This window comes from Gavialis gangeticus, unplaced genomic scaffold, assembly GCF_001723915.1.
Source record: "Gavialis gangeticus isolate Ggan-Ray unplaced genomic scaffold, GavGan_comp1, whole genome shotgun sequence".
Lineage (NCBI taxonomy): Eukaryota > Metazoa > Chordata > Crocodylia > Gavialidae > Gavialis > Gavialis gangeticus.
Window position 1 is genome coordinate 168,020,066 of NW_017729024.1, and position 14,297 is coordinate 168,034,362.

At 43.3% G+C, this 14,297-nt stretch overlaps 1 protein-coding gene across 2 annotated transcripts in view; it reads left to right on the forward strand.

Moving 5' to 3' along the window:
* KIAA1328 (KIAA1328 ortholog) overlaps positions 1-14,297 on the forward strand; it is a 238,998-nt gene that overhangs the window by 172,836 nt on the left and 51,865 nt on the right. For both annotated transcript variants that reach the window (XM_019518094.1, XM_019518095.1), the window contains exon 8: positions 775-870. In XM_019518094.1, the coding sequence (XP_019373639.1) occupies positions 775-870 (96 nt within the window). The remainder of the gene's footprint in view (positions 1-774; positions 871-14,297) is intronic.

Genomic DNA, 14,297 nt, shown 5'->3' on the forward strand with positions numbered 1-14,297 from the left:
GGGCGCCCAAAGGAGGACTGCAAGGGCATTCATAGAGGATGCGGTTGGCCATCTGAACTTGAGCACTGCAGTTGCAGCCGGTGTCACTGGAAGGGCCCCAAGAGTGCATGCTTGCCTTAAGCTATCTAATGCCCGGTTTGAGATGGTTAAGAGCAGTCCAGGCCCTGCAGGGCAGCTGCCAGCCAGAGAGAGGGATCAGGTGCTAGGGATTACGTCTTTCGCTACAGATCGTGTGCAGCATATTGCCTGCTCAGCTGATGGGAGGTTCGTGCTGTGTGTGGATGTGGTGAGCTTATTGGCCTGAGAGGAGAACAGGTTCTGAGGCTTCAGGCGGCTGTTGGATTTGTGGCTTGTGGTTACTAGGTTGGAATGCAAAAAATGGTCCAGATCTCGAGCTTTTAGGCCTAGGGCTAGGGTAACAGCTTGTCTCTGGATCTCAGGGGGGGTTAATGCAGTCCTGAGTTGGAACAAGCAAGAACATGTGTCCTAGGATACAACCTCTCATTCCTCAAGGAGGCAGGCACTTTGAAATGAGTAAATTTGAGTCTGTAAACCAATTTTCCTGTGACGGCCATCAGACTGTGAGCAGAAGCTTGCTCCCTCTGGTCTTCCCCCCACTCAGATAGGGCATATGGAAGAATGAGGGGAGGGTTGCTCTTCTGTTCATATGGCAAATGCAACTCTTCTGAGACATCAGAGTTTACTCCTTTGCAGAGGGTTGCGGTTGGACTACCCTCTGTGGAACATACCTCTCACCAAAACCTACTTTTCCAGGTTTAGAGGCCAAGCTCTTGGTTCAGAAGAAGTGGCCTTTGAAGCACTAGGACCAGCAGCACAAACCCTGATGAATGGCACTCGCATGGGCCTAAGGTAACCTTTTAACCGTTAATTTATTTCAAGTGTCTGTGTATATTCCTAAATCTTAGGTTTACTTGGCTTCCAGGGCCATCAGGGCCTGCTGCAGACTGTCTCAGTAATTGCAGGTATGCCTTTGTAGGGTTTTCCTCCTGGTGGCAAGAGAAAAAAACATGGGCATCTTTTAAAGAGCTGCTGTACCTCACCCATGGTTCCTGCCTATGTGGGGCCAGCTCTGGTTTCCATCTCTTCCCCCATCAATGACATATTAGGCTTGAGAAACCAGCTATGGATAAAACGATAACAGTGTAATGTAGTTCATGTAGTTCTCTGCATGCGGCCTCTAGTGCGGATAGTGTTTCCCTGTTATTGGGCAAAGGATCCTAAAGCCCCAGAGATGGATCATTCAAATTGGACGACCCTGCTTGGAGAAATGCGAGCTTAAAAATGCCAACCATTGAAACGTTCATCTCTGAAAGAATGCCATTCATTTTGTGAAGTGGTCACACCTCTAGCAAATGCAAGGCTCACCTGCCAGTGAGGTCTGCCAGCCTTGCTATCACACAGCAGAAGAAACCGAAAGGCGAGAAAAAAATATCTCTGGCTGAACTAAGGACTTCGGTACTGAGCCTCAGGAACAAAGAAACACTTAAAGCTTCCTGTAACGGTGCTAGAATAGACCTATTCTGTTCAGTATCTGCACTGTCTTTCTTGACGAAACTGATGATCTATGGTCACTGAAGCAGTTAAAGGCACCTATACTGTTTTAATTGTCTGGTAATGACATTTGGAAGTACTATATTATTTAACTAGTTCTAGAGATTCTAAAGAGAATTTTTTTTTTCAGGTGCTGGCTTTTCCTCCCCTAAAATTGGATTGAATGATCATTTTTCAGTGTAAACAGCTATATCTGGTACATGGTACCTAGCGCTCTCTTTTTAAATAGAAACAATAGAAAGGTGTTTTCCTGGCAGAGGGCCATGAAAGCGCTCTTCTTTTAGATGACAGATTATCTTAGTGAACCATGAGATTTTTGAAGTAGTCCAGCCCTTTGCCCCAACTGTTTCTAGCATAGTCAATGGAAGCTTTATTGGTGACTTCGCTGCAAGCTGAGTTGAAGCTAACCCCAATGTATACATTGTACATCCCACCTGTTGAGGGAAACACTTTTCTTAGGCCCCCAGGCTGACAAGTTTCTTTAGGTAAATGCAATATCTTTTATTAAACCAACTAAATAGTTGGAAACAATTGTTCTTTGCAAGCTTTTGGGCACAAACATCCTTATGCCTAAAGAAAGGTGTTTATTCCCGAAAGCTTGCAAAGACTTTTTCCAAGCTATTTAGTTGGTCTAATAAAGGATATTGCATCTACCCAAAGACCCTCGTCTGCCTGTGTCCTTCAACCAACATGGCTACAACCAACACCTTCTTAGGCCCATGCAGTCATGCTCTGTTCTTGCATCTTGTTTCTTGCTTTTCGTTTTGACGTTACAAATGGAAAGTATGGAAAGGGGAGGAGAATTTTGCAATACCTGTTTCAGGTTCTCCACTTCAGCTATGTTTGTACTTCACTCAGTTTCCAGGTGTAAAAGCGCCCTGGATAATGGAAGGGCTTTTAATTTTCATAGGAACTCAAGCTCCACTAGTCCGTGCTTCATTGCCTTAAGTGTTGCAAACATCTCCTTGAATGGGAGGATAGGGAATCTCCGTGCTGAATACCAAAGCTCGTTCCTTCCCCTGCCCTAATTATTGATTAGCTTGTCACCTTTGTGCTAGCAGGTAGGGGAGTCCTCCGTATTGTGGCAAGAACACAGGTTCAGCTCAGTTAAGAGTGGGTCTTCAAAACAGTGCTTTTGCCTCATTTTTTGAACGTATTACAAAATTGCGTCACACTCTGATCACTGTAACACGTGCTACAGAACATAGATCCATTTAATACGCTATAGGGTGACATGGAGTCTAGAGAAACATGATCTGGGATGTCTCTAGGCCTTTTCACAACAGGTCACCAAACCTCTGAAAGCCTTTGTAGTAGGGTAAGGGAAAAGGAAGAAAAACAGTGTTGTTTATGAAACGCAAGTTCCAGATTTCATACGGTTCCCCCTGCATCCCCGTCCCCCCCTCCCCTCATTCCCCTGATTAAACCCACAGTAATTTTTCAAAGTTAATATGCATTCCCGCAGTCCCAAGTCAGTGCCAGCTGGTTCTGAAGTTTGGCAGCAAAGCATTTGAAAGTTTGTTTCCCATATTCAGTCTTCAGTTTCTCAAAGGTTACCAGATGAATGCTCCCTAAATAATTTAATCTAATGTAAGGCTGGAAGAGGCTAAGAAGACAAGTCCATTTGTCTCCTTTATGTATTTGAATATGTAAGTGATGTTTTCTTCTGTTTCAGGAAAAGGGTGTACATAAATGCGGCCAGCGGGGGGTGGGGGGAAGGAATAATGCTGAGCAATCTGGCTCTTTCATTGGGATGCCAAAAGGTTTTTTGTTACAGAAAATGTTATCTAGAATCATAATGGAAAACCAACTTCCCTGAATTTCCAGTTCAGATATGCTTTTCTGACCTCCTCTCTGGATTAAACTTAATTTTAATTTCTAAATAAATGAAACTCATTGTAAAATGATCTTGGTATTAAAAAAAATGTTAAAAGTATTTAAAATATTGAATTTGCTCAAGTGAGACATTGGAGTTTAGAAGTAAAATAAATAATATAATCAAGAACCGAAAAACATAGTTTTTTATAATTAACAGCTCATTTTGAGTTAATTATCTACAATTACCAAAATCTAATTGCAGTTTATTCTCTACTATCTGTGGGAAGAATTGTAGGCAAGGGAATCTGCATCATTGGCATGCATAAATGCTATAGGATTGGTACAAATAATAGACGAGCCCTTAATGAAAAACAAAAGCAAATAGGAGCGTGCAGCTGTGCCAAGCTATTGAAAGGTAATTGTAGTCAGAAATGAGGTATGTACTTTAAAAGGCATCTTGTCATCTCCTGTAGGGAATCATTTTTTACCTACTTGAAGAAAGGATTCCCAGAGCAAATACGGAACAGAGTTTGATTTCTGTCTCAGTTATTGGTAGCAATCTGCCTGTTTGTGAAAGGGGAAACTTTCACCTTGGGGAGTGCTTTAAATTATACCCAGCTTTTATAACCAGTATGCGTGCTTCCTTTTCTCTTCCCTGAGTGTCTCTTTACATTTTTGCTAATTATCAAAGTCTTTCAGCGAGTGTTGTCCATCCTGGCCTCTTCAGGTTGTCCTGATGTGAATTTGTAATGTTGAATTTGCTCAACTGCTGGGGAAGCTGGAGGAGGAGCTCATTTGGGAAGAAGTCTGTGCTTTTCCTGATATACAGATGGGCCATCTCTAGGCATCTGAAGAATCTGCTCTTCCCAGGGTCTCCAGTTTTCTGACACAGAGCAATCAGAGCAGGGTGTTACTGGAGATTAGTTTTCACCAGCTTCGAGTGCCCATAGGTGAGCCCGGAGCAGATCTTCAGCAGCAGACCGAGTCACTCGTACAATTAATGGCAAGTTGTTTGGTTGTTAGTGTAATTTCTTTTTTGCACTTGCCCCAGCGTGCGAGACACTTTAAAATATTCCGTATCCAAATGGACCCTGCTGCACTCGGTTAGCATAAAACAGCTTTTGGAAAAAAAAAACCCAAACCCCTTCCATCTCCCAGATGCAGATGCTTGCTACATGCTCAAGTACCCACTCCATGTGTATTCAGTAGGATCAATACACACAGCACCTGCTTTTGTGCACCCTCCTGACATCTGCATCTGGGAGAGGAGAATATTAAAACAACCCATGGTTCTCCCCTTTATCGAATTTTAACTGTGAAAGTAAATTTACATATCATGGAAACACGCGCTACTTAATAATACAGGGAAGACCTACTTATTCATAGATTGTAAGGGGCTGTATTAATATGGCCTGATCCTGTGTAAGCACCTCTCCTCTTCTTTGCTCTGCTGTGTACCTAAATCCGAACCCCACTGCTCCCTTCTGCGGTCCCCTACGCAGCATCTTTTTCCTTCCTGACACGCATCCCCCTGCATGCTCCTTTTCTGTGATCTCAAACCCCTCCACCTTCGCCCAGACCTGAACAGAATATTTTCTAGGGGTATCACTTGCCACGATGACCATCTTATGGCTTTGGTGTTATATGGCAGCCTTTTAATGCATGATAAGAGCCCTTTACGGGGCTTTCTTTCCTCCAGTGCTAGAGATTTTCCAGATGTAGTTTGCAACCTCTAATTTCAGCAGAGGCTTTTCTCATTTGTGTGCGGGGCTCTATACCACCCTTGTGTGTTTTTCCTGTCTTATATTTTTAGTTAGCTGGAAATGTCAAACACAGAATTTGATAGCACTTTCTCCCTATTTGAATGTTCGTTGTTATGGTGATCGTTCCAGGAGGGAGCACTATCAAGGGTCTTTTAGAGGATTTTATGTTTACAGTATAACTATTTTTATTACTTTGTAAGGGAAGGTGACGATTATCTTTTTGCTCCTGTTAAACACATATTATGAACTTGATGGTTTTTAGGGTTTTTTGAATTTTTATGCCCCTTTATTAGCTCTGCCAGTGCTACTCTTGCTTTTGTTCCCAAATTTCCAAGTTGGTTAAATGTAAATGCCGAGGAATATTGACGTTCAGCTCCCTCTGCTGTTCCAGGCCTGTGCTATTTATTCCCCTCCTTGTTTTATATTTAAAAAAAAAATCATATCCCATTCCACTAGTGCACCTCCATCTTGTTACCTGCTGTTCTGGTGTGCAAGGACTCCATCACACATGGCGCTGCCAGGGCATCTCGGTAGCGACCTGCAGCCCCGTTTTTCCAACTCGGGGCTCTCTTGTCGCTTTTCCTCACTCTCGACATGCATCGTCGCCTGCTCTTCAGGTCTGAGGTTTGCCAAGCAGAACCTGCCAGTTGTGCCACCTTTTGCAGTTCAGCTGAGGCCACCAAGCTCCGACGCATTTGCAAGTTGTTCCTTAGTCTCTGGGGGTGCATTTAATAACCCAATTTGCCACCTAGGTAACTTCACTCATTTATTGAATGCAGCTTGCTGGGATGTATTTTTCTCCATCTCCTGAATATTTTTAAAACTGGCAGATTAACGGCACTAAAACAGACAGAAATCAACTGTGCTTGCAAAAGGTTTATAACATTTTTTTGGGTAGCTGGAAACTGCTTACCCAGGTGTCAACCCCCCAAACTTACCTGTCTGTATTGGCTTACTTCATGTGTAAATTGGTGGCTTTTTTTAGCTTGGAAGCTCGCAGAGAGGGCATTTATTTGGTCAATAAAAAGGTACTTGGCAAATCTGCAAGAGGTGCAAATGCTGAATTAGCTGCAGATACTACTCTCTGAGTAGTGTAGATATATATAACCACAGCATCTCCCCAACAGATGGCTGCCCTAGTGATTGTTATATAACAGGAGACTATATACTGAATTAGCTCTGGGTTTGCTTCATTACTGCTACATACATGCTCAAAGAATAGCAGGGTTTTTTTTCCTTGTTTACTAGGAAGGGCTTTAAGTTGAGAACCAAAAGCTTATTTCTAGGTTTCCATGGCAGTCATTTTTACTGACCAAGAACATTGATTAGACTAGGGAGCCTAAAGCTTCATTGCCATTTGAACTGGTGGCTTTGATAACCTCATTCCGTTTTTGAAGCTCTCTCTTACTCTTATCTGAATTGCCCGGCTCTCTTCTTAGGATCATGCCTGCTGCACTCAGCAGTCCAAAGTAGCCCTGAACAGGAAGCCTATTGATGGACTTTGTCCGGAGGAGGCACATGGGAGGCAGTCTAGTTAGACTCAGCGAGGAAAAGGAGTTAACCTGGTTTATAGCAGACGTCTTCAAAGAGCGTATAATTAGCAAACGCTTGTGCGAAGAGGCTAGGTTTAGGATCAGTTGTGATCCGTGGTATTCTTTTGTAGTAAAAATCAGCTCGTTCTGAACGTTTCAAAGACCTGTGTCTGCTAACAAGCAACAATAAGGGACGTGCGTTTCTGGAATAATGCTGTGGTTTCACACGTCGAAACTAAGAATTGTTCTGGGATTTTGCCACAGGTGGTAAGGAGTCCCTAGTTTCCTTCTGCCCCCCTGCACGATCTTGTGCACCATTCCTCTTTTCCAGACAGGCAAAGACATTTTTGTTGGCAACTTGCTGATATCTTGGTTAGGGCTTTTAATATCCCTCCGTGAACCAGATTGCATTTTGGAAATCTGACTTAATTAGTTTTAGTCTGCTGAATGGATCACATTTTGCATGTATAGCCATGTATCTTCTGTTTATTATTAATAATGTAATTTGAGATTAACAAAAACTTGCATTTAATTTATATTTTCATGTGCCCTAATGAGTTACGAGTAGGAAACTATGAGCCAGATCTTTTTAAAAAAACATAAAGTTCAAGAAGGTAGTTTTAAATGGAGCCCACCCTGGTTGCTGTCATGCCACTTAGAAGCTTATATCAGAACTGATGGGGCAGTACTAAGACCAAAAGCCATTGGTATTACAAAATCGAAGCAAGAAATCCTCCATACCATGCTGTTTCTGGCCATGATCACAGCTGCACTAAGCTAAACCCATTCTTTTCCCCCCCGTGACCTTGGTTGCACTTCAGCACACAGAGAATTGAAGTAAAAAGCAAACTCCAGTAAATATGAGATTCTGGCACTTGCAGATATACAGACTATGTATAAGGATAACGGCCGGTGCTCTCTCTCTGTCTCCATCTCTCCCTCCCTCTCTCCAAAGTGGACTTTATGCATCTGCCACTGAATTATTCTGACGTAAAACTTTCCAGGGTGTGCTGATATTTTGTACATGGGTGCTGAGGCTTTGCAAAACTGCCCATTACATTTATAACAGTGCTAATTTTTGAGAGCCATGCAGAGAAAATTTTAGATTCAGCCCTGCTGATTTGTTCTTCACACTACTCCTGTGGTGAGGAGGATTGATTTTTGTGTTTCTTTTGATATTTGGCTTCCTTTCCTCTGGTGCTCAGTGCTTCGGGCCTTAATCCTTTAACCTTGAATCTGAGTATCGGGGTTTCACAAGGGATCAGGCCTTTTGATGGAGAGAGAACTTCCTTTGTTGTACCAAAAGGCTGGGACTGGCATAAAACAAGACCAATCTCCAGACAGTTTATATTTCTGTGTTGTGTTAAAAGTCTATAAACAGAGGATGGGTTTAGCAGGGATTATAAATAATCTAGAGGAAGGTGGGGTATTAGAAGCAACGGGAAAGAGGTAGTGACTTTTTCTTTCACATTTTCACCAATAGCCGGTCTATCATGACAGATGTGTATTGGGTTGCCAACTGCTGTATAGTCTGATTTAGGTAATGGTTCAAAGCTCAGCATGTCACAGAAATGGCAATGTGGTCCCTGATGGAAGAGGGGGAAAAGAGCTTTTTTGCTTCTCAAAGGGCAGTATTTGTGGAAGCAGCTGCCTGCTTGCCCTACCCAGCATAAAGAACACTTCCGCGGGCAGCCAGGAGAGTTCGTCTTGCTGGATTTTTATAGGATCATTAATTATATGTTATAAGGCAGCTAAGCATGGCATTCCTAACTCAATGAATTCCATTATGAATGGCCTTTTCATATTCTTCATCTCATTATATTAAATGTATGTGACCTGAAGTTTAGCTAAAGTTATTGTTCGGGTTAACTTTCATTTAGTGGTTGCCCTAATTTTAGAAACAGTATGATCTTTAGATTTTATAGAGAGAGAGCTTTTATGTGCGTGTTCACAGCACTATTTTAGGTAATTTCTTCTAGAACTCGTTTTGAACTAGTTTCTTCTCTGGACGGGGGAGAGGATTTAGGTATTTCTTGATTTGTCCAAAGATTTCTATATACTGTATCCCTAGATGACAACATCCACCTACACAGATTCAGTTATCATCTCTGTGCCAATAACTCTTAAACCCTCTGCTTCACTCTGTCTAGTCTTGCATATCTGACTGTCTCTCTGACATATAATCTTGGTTGTTTTGCCATCAGATCGACCCTAATCTGGCCAAAACAGAGCTCTTTATTTTTTCTTCTGAAACTGTCTTTGCTTTTGATGCTAATAATGCCACCGTCCTCTCTGCCACTCAGACTCCTAACCTTGGGGTCATCCCTCTCCTCAATACATCTGCATTGTCGCCAGGTATTGCTGCTTTCTTCTCCGCAACAGACTGAAAAACCAAGTGTGCGTTTCTGTCCTGGCAATCGCACCACTTCATACCCGGGTCTTCGCGTCTCGCAGCTTGACTCTGTGAACTCTTCCCTGGCCTCCCCCAATATCCATTTTGCTCCCCTCCATTCAAAATCAGCTGTCAAGATTTAAAATCCTCACTCAACAATTGTTTTGCTCCTTGAAGCCATTTGTTGGTGGCTCCTTTTGTCTTCCATTATCTGGCCCTCAAAACGTCAGACCATTGTACAAATCTGCATCTGGCACTTGGTGCAATATCCCCCATGTTCACTTCCTCTGTCTCTTTCTTTCCCTGTTGGTTCCTTGCCTCCTCTGACCATAATCTCCAAGAATGTGAAGGTCTGGTGGGAGCAATCTCTGTTGGGATCTGTCAACTTTGGAACCTGCACCATGCATGTAAGGTATTATTTTGGGGGCACAGAGCTCAGTCTTTTTCTTAGCTGATTTTTCTGTAATATATCCTGCTCCTCCTCTGGGAGTTTGTTCCTCATTTTTCCTCCTTCCTATACTGTCCTGATGGCCAGCTGGCTTGGAAGTTATAACCTTGTGCTTACCCTCCCTTCCTTTGCTAACCCAAGAGCTGGCCTCTGCTTGCGTCAAGAAGATATAGTGACCAACTCTTGCATGCTCAAAACTTCTCAACAAAATGATGCACAAGTAACTGCGGCACTGGGTGAGCTGTAAGTGGTGCTCTTGGTCCATGTGTGTAACCGCTGGACTTTCCATTGAATTGGTACACAGTTAATAATCCTTGCTTCCGCTCCCAGCTTCTGTTTGCTGCATCCAGTTGCATCTCATTTCATAGGAACAAGTCTGCAGGATAAGGGCTATCTTTTTTTGTGCTCTGTAGTAGCACAATTGGATCGGGGCATCTAGGCATTGCTGGAATACAAATAAATAATAGCTGTTGCATAGCCATATCACATGACTAGGCTGGTAATGATTTTCTTGACTGAGGTTCCTGATAGTTCAGACCATCACTGCTACTCTAAAACAATCATGCAAAACTGGGCTTATCCAGTACCCAAGGTTGGGTCACCATTTTAATCAGTAGTACGTCATTGAGCTTTTCTTAGCTGAGTGATGGTGGATGTTTGCATCTGGGCCAGCAAATGTTTTCATGGCAACTCTACAAGGTTTAGGGTTTATGATGTCTGTCTTGTTCTCAACATCAGAACAGGAGGCAGATGTTAATTAATTGGGCCAACTTGAGATTCTGCAAGGCTGGCATGTTCATGTGAAATCCCTTAAGTAAAAGAAAAAGGATAATTTTGATGAAACATCGGTTTATGTGCTTGTGATTCTGCATCCAACACCACATTTAGGCCAAAAAATAAGCAGCTGAGCACCAAGCGTACTCTGCGAATCAAGTGATTTTTAGTGGAGTCCAGCCCGACTGTAGTTGTCAGCTGCAAATTTCTTAATCTATTAAAGGCTGCTTCATCAAACATGCACCTATGGAGTAGTATAATCTACTGTTCAGAGTAGTCTACAAAGTGGTACTTGTCAATGCAGGCAGACTTTTTGTGAGTGAGTCAATAAAAATATAATAGTTTTCATTATACTAATTAGCAACATGGAAAAGCAGGCGAGTCAGAAATTTTGCTTAGTATGGTCTATGTCCTGAGCATAAGCTTCAGTGAATGTTTTTACCCAATTTCACCACCTAGAAAGCGGGAGTAATAATTTACCCAAACAACTTCCCACATATTGAAGTTGAATGCATGGGAAGTGCTGCTTTTTCCTGAATTGGAAGTTACTGTAGGTGCTGAGTATTAATTAGTAACTCATTCCCCAGTGGGTAGGTGTTGTCAGATTCTCGCCATGCACACAAGCTCTCCTGCAACACCTATACACTGTTGGTGTCAAAGATACAGCCCACAAAGCCACTTCCATCAGCCCATGGGGCTAAAGGGGCCAGGAATTCAGGGGCAAGGTGAGCTGAATGCAGTCTCCTGCCAAATTCCCAGCTAAAGCCTCAATGGGGACACATCTCTATGATTGGGGAGTGAGCTACAGCTGCATTAACCCCTGTGCCACCACCACTTGCCCTGCACTTGGGTCCAGATCTGGCCTACGAGGGTCCTCTTAGTCCAGAACCAGCCGGTAGCAGCCCTGCAACCTGCATCCAACCCAGGGTCCCAGATAAGTTTGACACCCCCCGTTATACCCAATAGAGCAGATCTAAGCATCTGTTTTAATGATGTGTGTCTCAAAAATATTGTATCGCAGAGCTATTTAAAAGCAACAAGAGCTTTTTTTCCCTCCTTCCTTTTTGTCCATCCTTTTTTCCTACGTTCTCCCGTTTCTCTTCAGTGGATGGTTGTTCCATCATAAGACCCACTGGCTAAAAGAGGGGTTTCAAAATTGCTATTTATTTACTGAAAGCTACTGCTATCAACAACTGTGGACCTGTTTTGAGTTCCCTGTGGAGGAAATGGTGTGTATATATACTTACCTTTTCACACACATTATAAGACAGTGTGGGAGAGCACCATGTGGATGGGCGCTGGCACCTTCACAAAGGTTTGTTGGATTTCGGCATGACTTTTCCACCTGAATTTGCAGCGATAGCAGGATTACACTGAAGTTTCTTGCTTTTGTCTGTTGTTTTCATGGACTTTTATCAAGGCTTAATTGGACTCCAGTCCGGGGGATATTTGTTTGGGTATTAGTTTGCATATGGTGTTTTAGCGGGCATCTGTTGGATGAGGCTGGTCCTCCGCCAGATGAAGGTGATCCTTGGATAAGGCAGCAAGAGAGCATAATATTTCTCTGATGAGCTTGTGCTTTTCATCATAACAGGCAGAGTTACGTAGTTTGATCAACTCCTGCGGAAGTTTGGATGCCGCTCAACAACTTTGTTTGCCCTAAACAGGCGTTTGCGTCATCCCTTATGGCACTTTTCGTGGTGACAGCGAAGCAGGCTTTGCAGATATCCAGACGCTGTTTTGAAGGATTGTTTTTATACCTATGACTTGACATTTACATGACTTTCTTTTGTGAAGGCTGACAGCACTGCTCGCTGGAACGACAGCTGCTCTACTCTGCTCTCTGAGAAAGGCCAAACACACAATTGCAGCGTTTTGTCCTGCTAAAGCTTTGCCAGCCTGCCTTCTGTGGTCACTTCTGCATGACTGTCTAAAAAGCTTTGCGCTGGAATTTGCTTTTTTTTCCCGGGGGCGGAGAAGGAAAGAAGAGTAACCCGAGATCATCCAATTGTTCGTTAGGGCAGCCAATTACGAGAGGTACGAGGAAGAGTCAAAATATGACAAATTTCCACAAGAAAATAGCACAGGGCTTCAGAGCAAAGGCACTGGCGTAATTTTAAGAGTCATTTAGTTTTTTTTTAGAGCTTGCTATAAGTGGACCTTTAACTAAGGATATGGCATGAAAGCCTAATCTCTTTGAAGTCAGTAGCAAAAACCTTTCTGATTTCAGTGACGTCAGAGTTTTACCCACGGGTTACAAGAGCTGATAGTTTATTTCTAAGTCGGGGCATGGTGTGTTCTCAATCCCCTTTGACCATATGAAATACTTTTAGAACCAAATGTGGGAGGAATTGGAGAGAGAGCGGGTCCACGTGAAGACGGGGCTTGGAAAAGACGCAGTGTAAATGACTGGGCATTGGCAGAGTATATGGGAGGGCGTTTGAGCATCTGGTCAGCATCTTGTTGTCCTGTCGGAAGGAGAGGGGCTAAAAACAAATGTGGCATATCTAAGAAAGCGAGGCCAACAGCAATGAGCAATGGAGCAATAGCTGAATCAAGGGACCCTGAAAAGGCCGAACACATTAATAGTAAATCCTGGGGTAGCAAATTCTGGAGAGGGTGCTGAGAGAGCTGAATATTGTTTCAGTGCATCATCATGTGCATGAAATCCAAATTATAGTGAAACTACTGCTAGAACAAAGATTCTCCTTGGGGAAAAATGTCCTCGCAAGAGGTTTTGATATTATTTTTGTTTCAGGTACAAAGTCCTCAAGGTAGCGATTTCTCTTTTCACCCTTCTACTCAGCCTTTGCCTGAGGAAAAGCCTCAGGAAAGAAAGGGGGCTTGTCCTGAAGTCCCAGACTACAGAGATGAGCATGCATTACTTGGAGGAGCAGAGCTGTCTCCTTGAAACATACACTGAATCCAGCCCGTGTCATTAATGTGTCCACCATACACCCAGAAATGCTGCATTTTATAATTTAGCCATGAAAACTCCCTAGGCTCAACTCTGGCTTTCATGTTATCTGACAGTGTTTTTTTCCCTTCTCCTTAAGAAACCAAAATGTTAAGTTTCCTTTTCCCCCAAATACTCTTTTTCTTTACTGAAGAGTCTAGATTATATCTATATCGATATGCATATACATATATAAATAAAAGCATCTGATCTTTAGCATCTCATACATCTCTGTGTATATATGTATATTCATGTATGTGTGTGTATATATATGTGTATGTAGTTAATGCACTTATGAGAACATACCAATTTGGCCCTTAAAAATGCACTGGCAGTCATATTCACTGCTGAGGATTTGCACAGTGTATTTGTGTGCATTTGCTTTGACCTACAATATGCAACCTGCTCCTTAGTCCAGCATAGCTCCATCTGCATTAGTGGTTCCTCATCTCTTTAGCCACAAGGCTAAACTTTCCTGAAGTCTGTCACCCCAGTTGAGAATCGCTGAGTTAACATTCGAAGCCAGGAAATATATGGAGGGCTGCCTTGAGGAGAAAGAGGTTGAGAAACACTGAGCTAGCCAGTGCCAGGTAATGACAATGGAGGCTGTACCCTACCTTTTCAGCCGTCTACCCCCTCTCTGCCCTTGGTCTGTGCTTAAAGGGGCAAGGGTAGGCCCTACCACCAAGGTTGCTGCTTCAGGGTCTCAAATGCCAGCGACTGCCCCTGCTTCAGGGTCTCAAATGCCCTCCTGACTGCCCAGGAGCATAGGAGGAACAGAGGAGACAAGCCAGGCTCCAAAATGCTGCTGTAACCCCATGCTTGCCTGTTCACAGCAGTGTGCACTGCTGGGAGAATGGGGAAAGCCAGCACAGGGGCAGGAGGGCATGGCAGTACACCGAGGAGCAGGTGCAGCTGGGTGAGCACTTATTGCCTCATGCAGCAGCCAGGTGGCACAGCACCTCAATTTGAGAATCATTGATCTAGGTCATCATAGGCTATGCATGGGGTGGGGGGGACACAAGGGGGCACGTGCCCCCCC